The sequence below is a fragment of the Ylistrum balloti genome, unplaced genomic scaffold (assembly GCF_031769215.1).
Source record: "Ylistrum balloti isolate Yb309-2 unplaced genomic scaffold, AGI_CSIRO_Ybal_v1 Utg370928, whole genome shotgun sequence".
In the NCBI taxonomy this organism is placed as follows: domain Eukaryota; kingdom Metazoa; phylum Mollusca; class Bivalvia; order Pectinida; family Pectinidae; genus Ylistrum; species Ylistrum balloti.
In genome coordinates, this window is record NW_026782525.1 from 562,173 (window position 1) to 579,457 (window position 17,285).

The 17,285-nt window shown below is 35.3% G+C and overlaps 1 protein-coding gene across 2 annotated transcripts; it reads right to left on the reverse strand.

The window, feature by feature from the left end:
• Positions 1–3,749: 3,749 nt before the first annotated feature.
• LOC132559512 (golgin subfamily A member 6-like protein 26) lies at positions 3,750–16,507 on the reverse strand. 2 transcript variants are annotated; one of them, XM_060224140.1, is made up of 6 exons: positions 16,471–16,507; positions 15,264–15,811; positions 7,690–7,827; positions 6,718–6,783; positions 5,078–5,938; positions 3,750–4,973 (listed from the first exon to the last, which is right to left on the reverse strand). In XM_060224140.1, the coding sequence occupies exons 2-6, from the start codon at positions 15,766–15,768 to the stop codon at positions 4,606–4,608; spliced, it is 1,938 nt and encodes a 645-aa protein (XP_060080123.1). In that variant the 5' UTR covers positions 15,769–15,811; positions 16,471–16,507; the 3' UTR covers positions 3,750–4,605. The 2 variants fall into 2 exon arrangements, with proteins under 2 accessions (XP_060080123.1, XP_060080121.1); XM_060224138.1 differs by having other exon boundaries at positions 4,955–5,938; positions 6,730–6,783.
• Between the last annotated feature and the right edge of the window lie 778 nt (positions 16,508–17,285).

A 17,285-nucleotide genomic window follows, 5' to 3' on the forward strand; every position in this document is an offset into this window, starting at 1 on the left:
TTATGTATATGAATTTGAATGAGTGTACCGTCTGAAATTCTACATGTATATATCTACCTTGATCTTGATTTCCATATCAAATTTTGAGATTTATCACAACAAAAGAGCTCACGATTATTGGACAGATGTCTCAAAGTCCTCTTCTTTTTAGGACATGTTACTGACGTTTTTGTACAAAGATGTTGTAATAATTGTAATATCAGAATACTTGTAAACGTAGGAATTCATTTGTATTTAGATTTTCTTTTTCCTTGAAAAGTTTGAAAGATAATAGATGCGAGAGGATTTCTTTTTGAAAATATATAATCGACAATGTCTTGAGTATTCTTTTACCCATTGTGCCCCTCCCTTCAGTCACAAAGTAAGTGGATAAGGTTCCAGTCTTATAATTAGTGTTAATACTTTTAGAAAATTTACCATATGGTGTATCTGTAAATTCTATTTTAGTTCAAGTACTGAAGTGATATTATGATACAATGATACAAAATGGAAAGGATACTGATGAAGCATTTTTTCTTTCTCTTTTTTTTTAATTTTTTTTTTTTTTGGGGGGGGGGGGTTGTATTTGTGTGAAAAACAAGAGGCATCACTATATTGTTAGTTAAGTTCAGCCGGAATTCAAACTGAAAGGTTAACATCTATTTCCCCTATTGGGCCATGCCCCTATGTCCCCAGGATGTAGTAAAATCCACATTTTAAACAAAATTGAATCCTCTCCATCCAACAACACTTCAGACTATTTCAGGTCAAAATCTCATCATCTGAACAGCTAATAATCATTAGACAGATATATGAAAGCACTCTTTTTTCAGGCATTGTATACAAGTACTTGAATGAAATCCTTTCATCTTTACAGAAGAAGACAGATTTTTAACTTCCTGAATTCCAATGTTGGGCCCCATCCCTCAGACAGCCTGAAACCCAATGTTTGAGGTCAGGGCCTATGGATAAAGTACCTGTTTTTCAGGTAACTGGGGTTTGGTTACCTGATCTAACATGAAAAGGAATGGAGTCATCTATACGCCCATCTGTGATTTCTTTAGCTTCTCTGGTGTCTTCTCAAAGTGAAGATTCCTCGCTCACTTCAATCTAGGCCAACAAGTGATTAGTATAAGCAGAAAGCAGCTGTAAAATAAATAAAACTGCTCTTTTTTATACACTTTTCCGGAGGATGCTTTAGATCAAATTTGGTAAAAATCAACTTGGTCCTTTATAACTACGAGTGATTTGTAGAATAACATTGACGGACTATAGGTGCCACACCATGCCATAAGCACACATGGCCCTTCATATGAAACTAAATCATATCTAAAAAAAAATATGTGTAAAATGACACCGAAACTTTTTAAACCAAGTATATCTTGTGAAATATGTATCCTGTCGTGTGAATCTGTTTCAAATTGTCTTCTCATTGAAGGATGTAGATTATAAACTTCAGATCTGTAAGATGAAAACCTTGAATTAAAATATCCCATGGGTGGTAAATGTTTATTCCTTTTAAAATTATCAGGTGAATCCTCCGTCATATGATATAAGGAAATTGCAAAAAGAAGTATTCAAAAATTAATTAATTTACATGCATCTAGATTTAGTCATGAAATGAAACACACAACAGAAATATTTTGATTTATTTTATTACATATGTATAACAGTATATATGCTGCATCTAATATCTACAAGGAGTACAAAACAATTTACAATCCTCGTCAATATTTATGTTTACAGAGAGAAGGCAACCTTAACTTTTATTTCAATACTTACAGTTATACCTAGAAGTGTACAACTGTTCAATCTATCTGTAAACATCAATATGTTGTAGTGGAAAACATGATTCAGGTCAACCATTGCAGGCACAACAAATGAAATCAATATTACTAAAAAAATAGACTGGGTGTTCAGAGTCAATATTTCTGAATACGAAAAATGCATTGGAAATTGTACAAACTATATTGCTTGTAATAAAGTGCATTTACCAGATTTTATTTTAAAAACTCATCAATACATTCATGATAATGTTCACATTTAACATGACTGGTTTCTATCTGTGCACCTTCCATAACTTAATACCAGTAATATGACAATCGTACACTAAATTATAATATTACATTTGAAACTTAAACCAATTAGTACAAATAAATTGAGTGTTACATCAGTGTGGCCAATGTACCAGTAACATGACTTCACTAACAAGTCTTTTTACATTCAAGTGTATATTACATTGATATACCTGTAAAAAAAGAGATCCCAGAGGGATCTTGGCACCCACTATTGTTTGATTTTTTATATGCTCTTTGAAAGTTGGATCTTTTCATTTTTTTTCTCTTCTCTTCTCTGTTTTTGCTCTTAATGATAAGATACTTGAACATTCCTTTACCTGCTAGATCCAAACTGGCTGCCTGGAAGCCAATATGGAGATATTGTTATATGACATTTGAAGCTGAATGAATGATGACAATGTGGTAAAATCATTCAATGTACATCAAAATAAAATAAGAGACAACAAATGCAAATAAAGGGTATTGGTATGTACATATATACAGAAGAATTTGTTCCCTTTTTTATCTACATTATCTACAAATAAAATCTAAAACCAGCCTTTGTATAGCAGCAACATTGTTTAAATACTTTTCTTATAAATTATTTTAAACGTTCTCTGTTAAGTCACAAAAAGTAAAATATCTTCAAGGAAAGTTTGTAAAACTTCATCACGCATATAAATCCAAAGAGCATGTTGTCATAAGATTTTTCTACACTTTTAAAATGCTAGTAAATTTACTTGAAAAATAGATGAATGTGTGTCATGATTAAAAGATTAAAACTTCATGAAAATAAATCTGTACTAGTCAGTACAATCCCTAAATTTATAACAATCAATTGTAACAAATCTTTATATTCAAATTAAAATTTATTCTATCATTATAAAAAAACTCAATCTTATTTACACAATTAAAACTGAATGAAGGTTTATGAAATCTGAGAGTGATTACAAAAATATTTACAAATTCAACAGATTTAACATTAGTTTCATATCAGCTGCACATGTACAGGTGTATATGCAGTATTAACAGTGTATAATATATTAAGATAATTTGCTGCCATTTGAAATAAAAACCTGATTTCTAAGGTTTGATATTTAAACTGATTTGTGACTGTATAGTTTCACACTTTCATCCTATCAAATGTTTGTCACCTTTCATAACAAAAAATAAATGTGTTTTTGTTGCTTGATGAATCTGCACTCTCATTTAATGGTGAAGAATGAATTGAAATCTGATTCTCAATTTACAGGATTTACCAAAAATCTAGTACATGTACATGATTAATAAAGACTTAAAATTTGTTCTATAAAATGTAATAAATGAAATATTTACACTCATGTAATGTAATAAATGATATATTTACACTGATGTGATGTAATAAATGATATATTACACTTGTGTGAAATAATGATGATATACTTGCACCAAGAATATGATATATTTACACAATGATATATTAACACTCATGTGATGTAATTAATGATATATTTACACAATGATAATGTAGATGGTGTTATATTTACACTCATGTGATGTAATTAATGATATATTTACATTTGTGATGTAAAAATGATATACTTGCACCAAGTAAATGATATATTTACACAATGATAATGTAGATGATGATATATTTACACTCATGTGATGTAATTAATGATATATTTACACAATGATAATGTAGATGGTGATATATTAACACTCATGCGATGTAATAAATGATATATTATCATTCAGATAATATAATAATTTATCTAATAAAGAAATATGTACACTGGGATAATATAAATGCTGATTTACACTGAGATAATGTAAACACTGATTTACACTGAGATAATGTAAACACTGATTTACAAAGAGATAGTTTACTCACAAATAAACATTCCAAATCAATTTAAGGATAGCTTACTCTCTAACTAACACCTTGAGTCAGTCTCTACCCAAATGTTTCTGTAAACACTGTAAATGTGACATTATCAAATAATAATTAATGGATGTGACAAATTACCACCTTATATCATACCACCAAGACCATACAAGTAATCTAAAGATAGAATGACTTATTTTCACAATATTGCATAGTGTTGAAGGATAGAGGAGGGGAAAATGCTGTGTATGTGTTTTTGGGAGGGCGGATGGGGATGGGGGGGGAGGTGGGAGGGGTATAGGATCTTATATATTTTATTATCATGACTTAAAAAAAAGCAGGGCTGTTGAACTTATAGATTCCATCTATTGCAAAATGTACATGTAAACATTTATTTCCTTTTTCTAAACAGACAAAAATATCAATTATGACTGGTACTTGTAGCAAAATGCATGAAACAAACAAAATTAAAGATTCTTCTATACAATGTATACATCTCCACTTCAGCTTGAGACAGACTCAAAGTGCTAATGATACTGTGGTTCTATAAAGTAGCTAATATTTAACAAATTACCTTAAAATTCAAAGAAGTGTCCCAAATACATCAAGCATTCATACTTCAGCATTTGTTCATACCCATACACATTCACATACACATTCACATACACATTCACATACAGTCAGACTACTAACATACACATATCATGCTTGTACACAACCTGACAGTTGTTGTATTCTTAATAAAAGAGTATCCTTCTCCTTCTCAAACTGTGCTGCCATTAATAATTTTTCTTCTTCAAGTTTCCTCTTTTCTTGTTCAAATATCTCTGCTCTGATTTGCTCTCTTATCCTTTCCTGGATCAATGCCTCCTCTGCTCTCCTCTTCTCCTCCTCTAACATTTGTTCCTTTTGTATTCTCTGTGCAATCTCCTCCTCTGCTCTCCTCTTCTCCTCCTCTGCTCTCCTCTTCTCCTCCTCTAACATTTGTTCCTTTTGTATTCTCTGTGCAATCTCCTCCTCTGCTCTCCTCTTCTCCTCCTCTGCTCTCCTCTTCTCCTCCTCTAACATTTCTCCTTTTGTATTCTCTGTGCAATCTCCTCCTCTGCTCTCCTCTTCTCCTCCTCTAACATTTGTTCCTTTTGTATTCTCTGTGCAATCTCCTCCTCTGCTCTACTCTTCTCCTCCTCTGCTCTCCTCTTCTCCTCCTCTAACATTTGTTCCTTTTGTATTCTCTGTGCAATCTCCTCCTCTGCTCTCCTCTTCTCCTCCTCTGCTCTCCTCTTCTCCTCCTCTGCTCTCCTCTTCTCCTCCTCTAACATTTGTTCCTTTTGTATTCTCTGTGCAATCTCCTCCTCTGCTCTCCTCTTCTCCTCCTCTGCTCTCCTCTTCTCCTCCTCTAACATTTGTTCCTTTTGTATTCTCTGTGCAATCTCCTCCTCTGCTCTCCTCTTCTCCTCCTCTGCTCTCCTCTTCTCCTCCTCTAACATTTGTTCCTTTTGTATTCTCTGTGCAATCTCCTCCTCTGCTCTCCTCTTCTCCTCCTCTGCTCTCCTCTTCTCCTCCTCTAACATTTGTTCCTTTTGTATTCTCTGTGCAATCTCCTCCTCTGCTATCCTCTTCTCCTCCTCTGCTCTCCTCTTCTCCTCCTCTAACATTTGTTCCTTTTGTATTCTCTGTGCAATCTCCTCCTCTGCTCTCCTCTTCTCCTCCTCTGCTCTCCTCTTCTCCTCCTCTAACATTTGTTCCTTTTGTATTCTCTGTGCAATCTCCTCCTCTGCTCTCCTCTTCTCCTCCTCTGCTCTCCTCTTCTCCTCCTCTGCTCTCTGACTCCTATCCGCTAGCAGATCTTCTCTATTTTTACCCTGTATAATCTCCTCAATAGCAGCATTCATCAGTTGCTGTGCCTCATTCCTGTCCTCCATTGCAGTGTTGGTCTGCCTCATGGCCTCAAGTTTTTCCCTGTGTGCCCTGTTTGCCCTGTTGTCTGCCTGTTCAGCTCTGGCTTTCTCTATGTCCACAAGGTTGATCAAATGTTCTGGAAATATTTAATCAATAATTAAAAAAAAAAATTATTTAAGATATATATACATGGTATATATATTTATCACATGATTGCTTTGTTATTCAGTCAATACACCCCTGTGTTATTTTTGCATATTAAACATGCATACTTTAACACATTGTGACATCAGGTTTAGATAATGAAACAATGTCACACACAGAGTTTATTGTGACATAACAATAAAGAACATAGATGCAAAGCTGAAATAACTGACATTTGACATTAAAATAACCATTTTCTACCATAATTGCCTGAATAATATGATAAAACAGATTTTAAATTTGTATCCATTTGATAATGTGATTTTTGATAAATTGATCGAAACTTGTCACAAAATTTTTCATCTTCACTAGCCACAGACTCCCTAAGATAAAGACATGGCTGTGTTTCATAAATCACATCAAATGGAACCTCATGTAAGATCCTATATGTGTGTCCCACCTTATATACGACTACCAGAGGAAGGGAACTGTTCAATTACAGAAAACCAATCTGAATACAATATAACAATCTGTTCAAAGTATATGAAATTATTAAAGGTGATACAATTGTTATATATCGAAGACCCAGTAAACAAATTGTGGTGACAACAAGAAAACATCTCGATTCAGGGTAGAACTGATGTCATTGCATGTTCACATTATATCTTATAACTAATTCTGACAGAAGAATTCCACTGTATGTGAAACTTTCTATCCTCATACAGATCTCTAGCTTTACGTTTGATATTGTGTAATGCTCAGGAGTATTACCTATGCCAGTACCTTTGATGCGATTCCATTCTTGGTCAAATTCTTGCATGGTTGGTTCTCTCTGGTCTGAAATGTATTAAACAAATTATGAATGTAAATATATCTATCTTTTTTAAATAGTAAAAAGGACAAACTGCAGGTATTCAAACTTTGATCATACAATCTTCAGCCAACACTGTGACCAGTTCACTACAGTAACTTGTTATTTACATTGATATCACCAGGTACGTGCATTTCATATCCTGTTGCTATCAATTCTGATCTGATCTAGTTCTATCACATAGACAGATGGTACAGCACTTAAGTTAAACAGACAAGGGGACCGAGAATTATAACATTCTTCAAAATTCATCTTTAAATATTGTGTTACATGATAGAAAATTACAATCCTTATCACATGATGTAGTTTGTACAGGAAGTCAAACTCAATATCAACAGGAATATACAGGAGCGATAAAATTTTGCTTTCTTTCCTCAAAAGTGTCTGGACGATTCCAGTGGTAAGATAGCATGTAAATTGTTCAATACATGATAATAATTGCCAACATTCTCTGACATGTGCACAGAATTATACATGTAGAACTGTTGAACAGTTTATCTATTGACTATATAAATGCAGTTTGGGTGATAAATTGTCATGACATCTAACTGACATCATTCTATTTATCTGTCACACAAAATGCATTCATATCAACTATGAACACAATTTAACAATCAGCTGATAAATGTGCTACTCTATTGCCCTATGTCCCAAAATGAACCTGTCTTATACCACACCATATAAGACTCACAAATTTGTCAGATTAGACAGGACTTCAGAATTAACAAGGTATTTTTTGAAGTAAAGAGATAATTCCGAGGAATGTAAATGTTTCATACTGTTTGTACCAAACATTTTTTTAGACATAGTCATTTTTTGAACTAACAACCTGCATGCAAGCTTATCTTTACCTGGAAGATGGTGAAACTTACATCTATCAAAACATTCATGGAGGACAAGTTTGACATCAGCAGAGAAGGCATACTTCCTGGTCCCAATATAAACATTCACCACAGCATCTTCTGTAAGGACTAGTGTATCTAGCAGGTTAGGGAAATTGATTTCCTCATCTGCAACATATTCAAAAGGTAAGCAAAACTTAAAGAATTGTGTAATATGAGCACAAGGGAGTTCAGTAGTGTGGGGAATATGTGTACCAGTATACAATAAGGAGTATATATGATGAGTGGGAGAGAGTGGTATACAAGTAAATAACAGAGCAGCCTTGACAGCCACCTGAGATAAGCAATATTGAATATAATGGTTAAAGGGTAAGTATCTTTCCAAATGAATAAAGTAAGACCCATTTTGGTAACTAAAGCACCTTAAGACACTTTTCGTACAGTAAAATTCACCCCCTCCCCATGGGGAAATGCGAGACCCTGTGGCAATGAAATTCACAATTTTGGTAAAACATGTCAAGATGCTTCCATCCATAAAGAACATTTAATTCTACCACATCTGGGTGTTGAGAAGAAGGTTTTTGAGTCAGTTAGACACTTTTGGCCCTGCCCCTCTGGCAACTATATCTAGGTGTTGAGAAGAAGATTTTTGTTTAAGTCGATTTGACCCATTTTGGCCCTGCCCATCAGCCCCTGGGGGTCAGCCAGGAAACAATACGGACGTACCATCAAGCCGTCTTTCTTCACTCATAGTTCTAATCTAGTTTGAAATATTTCCAATGAAAATTAAACAAATTATACTAAAAAGTCTATTTTTCCTATATGAACTACAGTAAACATGACTCATTCACCACAGAGAAATGTGAGACCCTGTGGCTTTGAAATTCACAATTTTGGTAAAACACGTCAAGATGCTTCCATCCATGAAGATCATTTAATTCTACCATATCTGGGTGTTGAGAAAAAGGTTTTTGAGTCTGTTAGACACTTTTGGCCCTGCCCCTCAGGCCTCTGTGGGGTGGGGGTCATATAAATCACTATTTTTTGTGCATCTTTTGCCAGGGAAGGTTTCTGAAAATTTTTATTGAAATCAATTCTGGATTTTTTTTTTTTAAGAAGAAGTCGAAAATGTTAAATTGTTTACAAATGCTAGACGCACAATTCTGGACATAGATGAGCACAATGCGTCACCATGAGACTACAAAGAATAATTAGAGGTAGAGAGACATATAAACATTTCTATGATGAGAGGTACATATAGTTACATGATAAGTGGTATTATGGGGGTATACATGATGAGAGGTACTAACAGGTAAACAAATACACAATTAGGGGTACTAACAGGTATACAAATACATGATGAGGGGTTCTAACAGGTATACAAATACATGATGAGGGGTTCTAACAGGTATACAAATACACAATTAGGGGTTCTAACAGGTATACAAGTACATGATGAGGGGTTCTAACAGGTATACAAATACACAATTAGGGGTACTAACAGGTATACAAATACATGATGAGGGGTTCTAACAGGTATACAAATACACAATTAGGGGTACTAACAGGTATACAAATACATGATGAGGGGTTCTAACAGGTATACAAGTACATGATGAGGGGTTCTAACAGGTATACAAATACATGATGAGGGGTTCTAACAGGTATACAAATACATGATGAGGGGTTCTAACAGGTATACAAATACATGATGAGGGGTACTAACAGGTATACAAATACATGATGAGGGGTACTAACAGGTATACAAGTACATGATGAGGGGTTCTAACAGGTATACAAATACATGATGAGGGGTACTAACAGGTATACAAATACATGATGAGGGGTTCTAACAGGTATACATGTACATGATGAGGGGTTCTAACAGGTATACAAATACATGATGAGGGGTCTAACAGGTATACAAGGTATACAACATACATGATGAGGGGTTCTAACAGGTATACAAATACATGATGAGGGGTTCTAACAGGTATACAAATACATGATGAGGGGTTCTAACAGGTATACAAATACACAATTAGGGGTACTAACAGGTATACAAATACATGATGAGGGGTTCTAACAGGTATACAAATACATGATGAGGGGTTCTAACAGGTATACAAATACATGATGAGGGGTTCTAACAGGTATACAAATACACAATTAGGGGTACTAACAGGTATACAAATACATGATGATGTGTTCTAACAGGTATACAATATACAAATACATGATGAGGGGTTCTAACAGGTATACAAATACATGATGAGGGGTTCTAACAGGTATACAAATACATGATGAGGGGTTCTAACAGGTATACAAATACATGATGAGGGGTTCTAACAGGTATACAAATACACAATTAGGGGTACTAACAGGTATACAAATACACAATTAGGGGTACTAACAGGTATACAAATACATGATGAGGGGTTCTAACAGGTATACAAATACATGATGAGGGGTTCTAACAGGTATACAAATACATGATGAGGGGTTCTAACAGGTATACAAATACATGATGAGGGGTTCTAACAGGTATACAAATACACGATTAGGGGTACAAACAAATACATGATGAGGGGTTCTAACAGGTATACAAATACATGATGAGGGGTTCTAACAGGTATACAAATACACAATTAGGGGTACTAACAGGTATACAAATACACAATTAGGGGTACTAACAGGTATACAAATACATGATAAGGGTTCTAACAGGTATACAAATACACAATTAGGGGTTCTAACAGGTATACAAATACATGATGAGGGGTTCTAACAGGTATACAAATACATGATGAGGGGTTCTAACAGGTATACAAATACACAATTAGGGGTTCTAACAGGTATACAAATACATGATGAGGGGTTCTAACAGGTATACAAATACATGATGAGGGGTTCTAACAGGTATACAAATACATGATGAGGGGTACTAACAGGTATACAAATACACGATTAGGGGTACTAACAGGTATACAAATACACAATTAGGGGTACTAACAGGTATACAAATACACGATTAGGGGTACAAACAGGTATACAAGTACATGATGAGGGGTACTAACAGGTATACAAATACACAATTAGGGGTACTAACAGGTATACAAATACACAATTAGGGGTACTAACAGGTATACAAATACATGATGAGGGGTTCTAACGGGTATACAAATACACAATTAGGGGTACTAACAGGTATACAAATACACAATTAGGGGTTCTAACAGGTATACAAATACATGATGAGGGGTTCTAACAGGTATACAAATACACGATTAGGGGTACAAACAGGTATACAAGTACATGATGAGGGGTACTAACAGGTATACAAATACACAATTAGGGGTACTAACAGGTATACAAATACATGATGAGGGGTTCTAACAGGTATACAAATACATGATGAGGGGTTCAGGTATACAAATACACAATTAGGGGTACTAACAGGTATACAAATACATGATGAGGGGGGTATACAAATACATGATGAGGGGCAGCTAACAGGTATACAAATACACAATTAGGGGTACTAACAGGTATACAAATACATGATGAGGGGTTCTAACAGGTATACAAATACACAATTAGGGGTACTAACAGGTATACAAATACATGATGAGGGGTTCTAACGGGTAAACAAATACACAATTAGGGGTACTAACAGGTATACAAATACATGATGAGGGGTTCCAACGGGTATACAAATACATGATGAGGGGTTCTAATGGGTAAACAAATACACAATTAGGGGTACTAACAGGTATACAAATACATGATGAGGGGTTCTAACGGGTAAACAAATACACAATTAGGGGTACTAACAGGTATACAAATACATGATGAGGGGTTCTAACGGGTGTACAAATACACAATTAGGGGTACTAACAGGTATACAAATACATGATGAGGGGTTCTAACAGGTATACAAATACATGATGAGGGGTTCTAACAGGTATACAAATACATGATGAGGGGTTCTAACGGGTATACAAATACACAATTAGGGGTACTAACAGGTATACAAATACATGATGAGGGGTTCTAACGGGTATACAAATACATGATGAGCGGTACTAACAGGTATACAAATACATGATGAGGGGTTCTAACAGGTATACAAATACATGATGAGGGGTTCTAACAGGTATACAAATACATGATGAGGGGTTCTAACAGGTATACAAATACATGATAAGGGGTTCTAACAGGTATACAAATACCTGATGAGGGGTTCTAATAGGTATACAAATACAAACTACAGGTATACAAATACATGAGGGGTTCTAACAGGTATACAAATACATGATAAGGGGTTCTAACAGGTATACAAATACATGATGAGGGGTTCTAACAGGTATACATATACATGATGAGGGGTACTAACAGGTATACAAATACATGATGAGGGGTTCTAACAGGTATACAAATACATGATGAAGGGTTCTAACAGGTATACAAATACATGATGAGGGGTTCTAACAGGTATACATGTACATGATGAGGGGTTCTAACAGGTATACAAATACATGATGAGGGGTACTAACAGGTATACAAATACATGATGAGGGGTTCTAACAGGTATACAAATACATGATGAGGGGTTCTAACAGGTATACAAATACATGATGAGGGGTTCTAACAGGTATACATGTACATGATGAGGGGTTCTAACAGGTATACATGTACATGATGAGGGGTTCTAACAGGTATACATGTACATGATGAGGGGTTCTAACAGGTATACAAATACATGATGAGGGGTTCTAACAGGTATACAAATACATGATGAGGGGTTCTAACAGGTATACATGTACATGATGAGGGGTTCTAACAGGTATACAAATACATGATGAGGGGTTCTAACAGGTATACATGTACATGATGAGGGGTTCTAACAGGTATACAAATACATGATGAGGGGTTCTAACAGGTATACATGTACATGATGAGGGGTTCTAACAGGTATACAAGTACATGATGAGGGGTTCTAACAGGTATACATGTACATGATGAGGGGTTCTAACAGGTATACAAATACATGATGAGGGGTTCTAACAGGTATACAAATACATGATGAGGGGTTCTAACAGGTATACAAATACATGATGAGGGGTTCTAACAGGTATACAAATACATGATGAGGGGTTCTAACAGGTATACAAATACATGATGAGGGGTTCTAACGGGTATACAAATACATGATGAGGGGTACTAACAGGTATACAAATACACAATTAGGGGTTCTAACAGGTATACAAATACATGATGAGGGGTTCTAACAGGTATACAAATACACAATTAGGGGTTCTAACAGGTATACAAATACACAATTAGGGGTTCTAACAGGTATACAAATACATGATGAGGGGTTCTAACAGGTATACATGTACATGATGAGGGGTTCTAACAGGTATACAAATACATGATGAGGGGTTCTAACAGGTATACATGTACATGATGAGGGGTTCTAACAGGTATACATGTACATGATGAGGGGTTCTAACAGGTATACAAATACATGATGAGGGGTTCTAACAGGTATACAAGTACATGATGAGGGGTTCTAACAGGTATACATGTACATGATGAGGGGTTCTAACAGGTATACATGTACATGATGAGGGGTTCTAACAGGTATACAAGTACATGATGAGGGGTTCTAACAGGTATACATGTACATGATGAGGGGTTCTAACAGGTATACAAGTACATGATGAGGGGTTCTAACAGGTATACATGTACATGATGAGGGGTTCTAACAGGTATACATGTACATGATGAGGGGTTCTAACAGGTATACATGTACATGATGAGGGGTTCTAACAGGTATACATGTACATGATGAGGGGTTCTAACAGGTATACAAATACATGATGAGGTGTTCTAAGTAGTGTACATTTACATGATGAAGAGACTAAGAGGTATACATATGTATGATGAGAAGTATTATGGAGTAAACATATACACGATGAGAGGGGACAAAGGGGAAAAATATATGTGAAGAGGGTTACTACATGGTAAATACATACATGATAAGGGGGACTAAGGGAGTATACATAAACATGATAAGGGGGACTAAGGGAGTATACATAAACATGATGAGAGGTATTATGGTGATTTACATATACGTGAAGAAGGGTACTAAAGGGTAAATACATACATGATAAGGGGGACTAAGGAAGTATACATAAACATGATGATGGGGGCTAAGGGAGTATACATAAACATGATAATGGGGGACTAAGGGAGTATACATTTTTCATGATAAGGGGGACTAAGGGAGTATACATAAACATGATAAGGGGGGCTAAGGGAGTCTACATAAACATGATAATGGGGGACTAAGGGAGTATACATAAACATGATGAGGGGGGCTAAGGGAGTCTACATAAACATGATAATGGGGGACTAAGGGAGTATACAAAACATGATAAGGGGGACTAAGGGAGTCTACATAAACATGATAATGGGGGACTAAGGGAGTATACATAAACATGATAATGGGGGACTAAGGGAGTATACATAAACATGATAATGGGGGACTAAGGGAGTATACATAAACATGATAAGGGGGACTAAGGGAGTATACATAAACATGATAAGGGGGACTAAGGGAGTATACATAAACACGATAATGGGGGCTAAGGGAGTATACAAAACATGATAATGGGGGACTAAGGGAGTATACATAAACATGATAAGGGGGACAAAGGGAGTATACATAAACATGATAAGGGGGACTAAGGGAGTATACATAAACATGATAAGGGGGACTAAGGGAGTATACATAAACATGATAAGGGGGACTAAGTGAGTATACATAAACATGATAAGGGGGACTAAGGGAGTATACATAAACATGATGAGAGGTATTATGGTGATTTACATATACGTGAAGAAGGGTACTAAAGGGTAAATACATACATGACTAAGGGAGTATACATAAACATGATAAGGGGGACTAAGGGAGTATACATAAACATGATAATGGGGGACTAAGGGAGTATACATAAACATGATAAGGGGGACTAAGGGAGTATACATAAACATGATAATGGGGGACTAAGGGAGTATACATAAACATGATAAGGGGGACAAAGGGAGTATACATAAACATGATGATGGGGGCTAAGGGAGTATACATAAACATGATAAGGGGGTCTAAGGAGTAAATATATACATGATGAAGGGGGCTAAGGGGTAAGTATATACATGATAAAGGGGACCTTTGGTTAAGTATATACATGATGAGAGGGACTAAGGGGTAAGTATATATATATGATGAGGGGGACTAAAGGAGTATACATAAACATGGTGGAGGGTATTATGGGGGTATACATATACATAATGAGGTGTACTAAATTATATACATATTTGTGGTGAAGGAGAAAGGCATGTTCATGCACAAAATGGGAGACACTGATACTGGCAATGGTAATTATTCAATTATAAAACATTTATTTGATATACAATGAAATAATTAAAAAATCCAATAAAATCTTTCATCACAATCATCAATAAATTCAATATGAACATCACAATGATAAGAATCCCTCTTATAAGTACTAATACCCTGATAACAGTAAACTTACCTCTCTGATGCAGATTTTCCAATCCATCTTTTATTTGAATATCCGTGAATTTTAACATTTCCTTTAACACTTTCACATGTGGTTTAATCATCTGCTGGCTGATCCAGTCTTGTGCTGGATCAGATGCTTCAATGGCAATAACATTTCCATTAACAAACATTTCTTCCATATATTTAGAATATTGGTCAACAAAAGAAATCAGCTGTTGATGTTCGATTGCAGATCCCAGGTCATGGCGTCTGGTGTCCACATAGAGGAAGGCACCATCTGATACTATGAAAACCCTGAGTGTAGTTAAATCCAGAGTTTCCCAAAACTCTCCATCCAACAACAGAGTATCACAGAATTCATTGCTGTAGTGTTGACATAGACACAAATCCTGGAGAATCTCCATCACTTTAACTTTGTGTATATCCGAAGCTGAACACGGAATATAATAATCAAACATTCCTTCTTCCATGAACTGTAACAATTCTGTATACGCCTTGATGAATATTGCTTCCATGACTCTCCTTTTGACTTCACCTTTATTCTGCTCTTCTCAATACCTATGATATATTGAAAGAATAACAAAAAGATTAAAAACAAATGCATAAACTAGGTATATCAAAGAAATCTTATATATAACTAGCCACATGTATCCTTGGCATAGTTACTGAGTAAAATGTTATCATTAGTTTTGGTTTACAAAATCTATATGAAAGAATTAGTTCAATAATCGTTAATGTACATGTCAATGCAAAATGTAAGAGATATTATTCACTGTACAGTTCTGTATACCAAGTTCATATTAATTTCTGTTCACAGGGATCTGTATATACCACGAAGCATTCTCCTAAAAACCACATATATAAATTTCTACACTCTTCACACGTGAACTGGTTTGACGTTGGTCACAGGAGAATTTCCCCCGTAAAATCATGTATAATATGGTATAACTGTCACTGCATTAGTAAGGAAACACTGGACTGATAGGGCATTATGAAAAAAGCCCTCTAAATACTCCTTTTGGTCCTAAGTTGCACGTGAAAATAGTTTTGTTTTGGTTGTTTGCAAGTGTCAAACGTCAAAATTTACTAAAGAATCGCCGATATCTACATCGTTAGGCTCCATAAAGAGTGCATTGGGTCCAAAATCCTCTGTTTTAACCTATCGATTAAAATTCTGACCAAAACACAGCTATGCAATATAAGAAAACTACACATACCTTTACTTGATCAAATTGTCCTGTATACAGTAGACTCCATCCACCATATTGTGTAAAAAATATACAAACGCTTGAACTGTTTCTCGCAGTGATACCGTACAATGCAAACGTCTGTCAGATTTAGATATGTTACAATCTGACTGGCTGGCGCGGAATTTTGCGGCAAAAACGAATTTCTTTGTGGATCGATATTTAAAGAAATAAAATGTTAATCCTAATTTATTCATCCGTCAGAAAGTGTATTACTGTTCATGACCAGCGTTAATGATTAAGCAATGTTTGACGTAATGACATTGTAACTTTTTCATACATTGTTCAAACCTGACAAAGTAATACACTTTTATATACATTATATAGTCAGCCTTATTTTTGATAGATCCAATTTTTATATGCATTTATAAATAGTCATGGCAATTTCTATTTGCTGTTTCATCAATCTCCTTAAAATCGGGTGTCTACGGACATTGTTCAAAACATGAGTCTCGGAAATAACAGGGCAAATATACAATGCTGTGTCCCGACCAGGAGAGAACCACGGTTAACCAATCTGCTGTATCAACTGAGTCAAAGCGGCATGCTCACTCAGCTAAGCCGGTGACAAGAGACTGTATGAACTATGCCGACCCGCTCGAAAATACTAAAATGTCAGGTTTAAAATGTATCTGATGTTTTTGATATTTTCTTTCGAAACACTATGAATACCATAACAAGAAGACCTATCGCTACCATATTAATATACCTCCCAAAATACTTTTAACAAAGAAAGGTCATTTATCTTTCTCAAATTACTATAATTATTTGAATTGATATTAAAT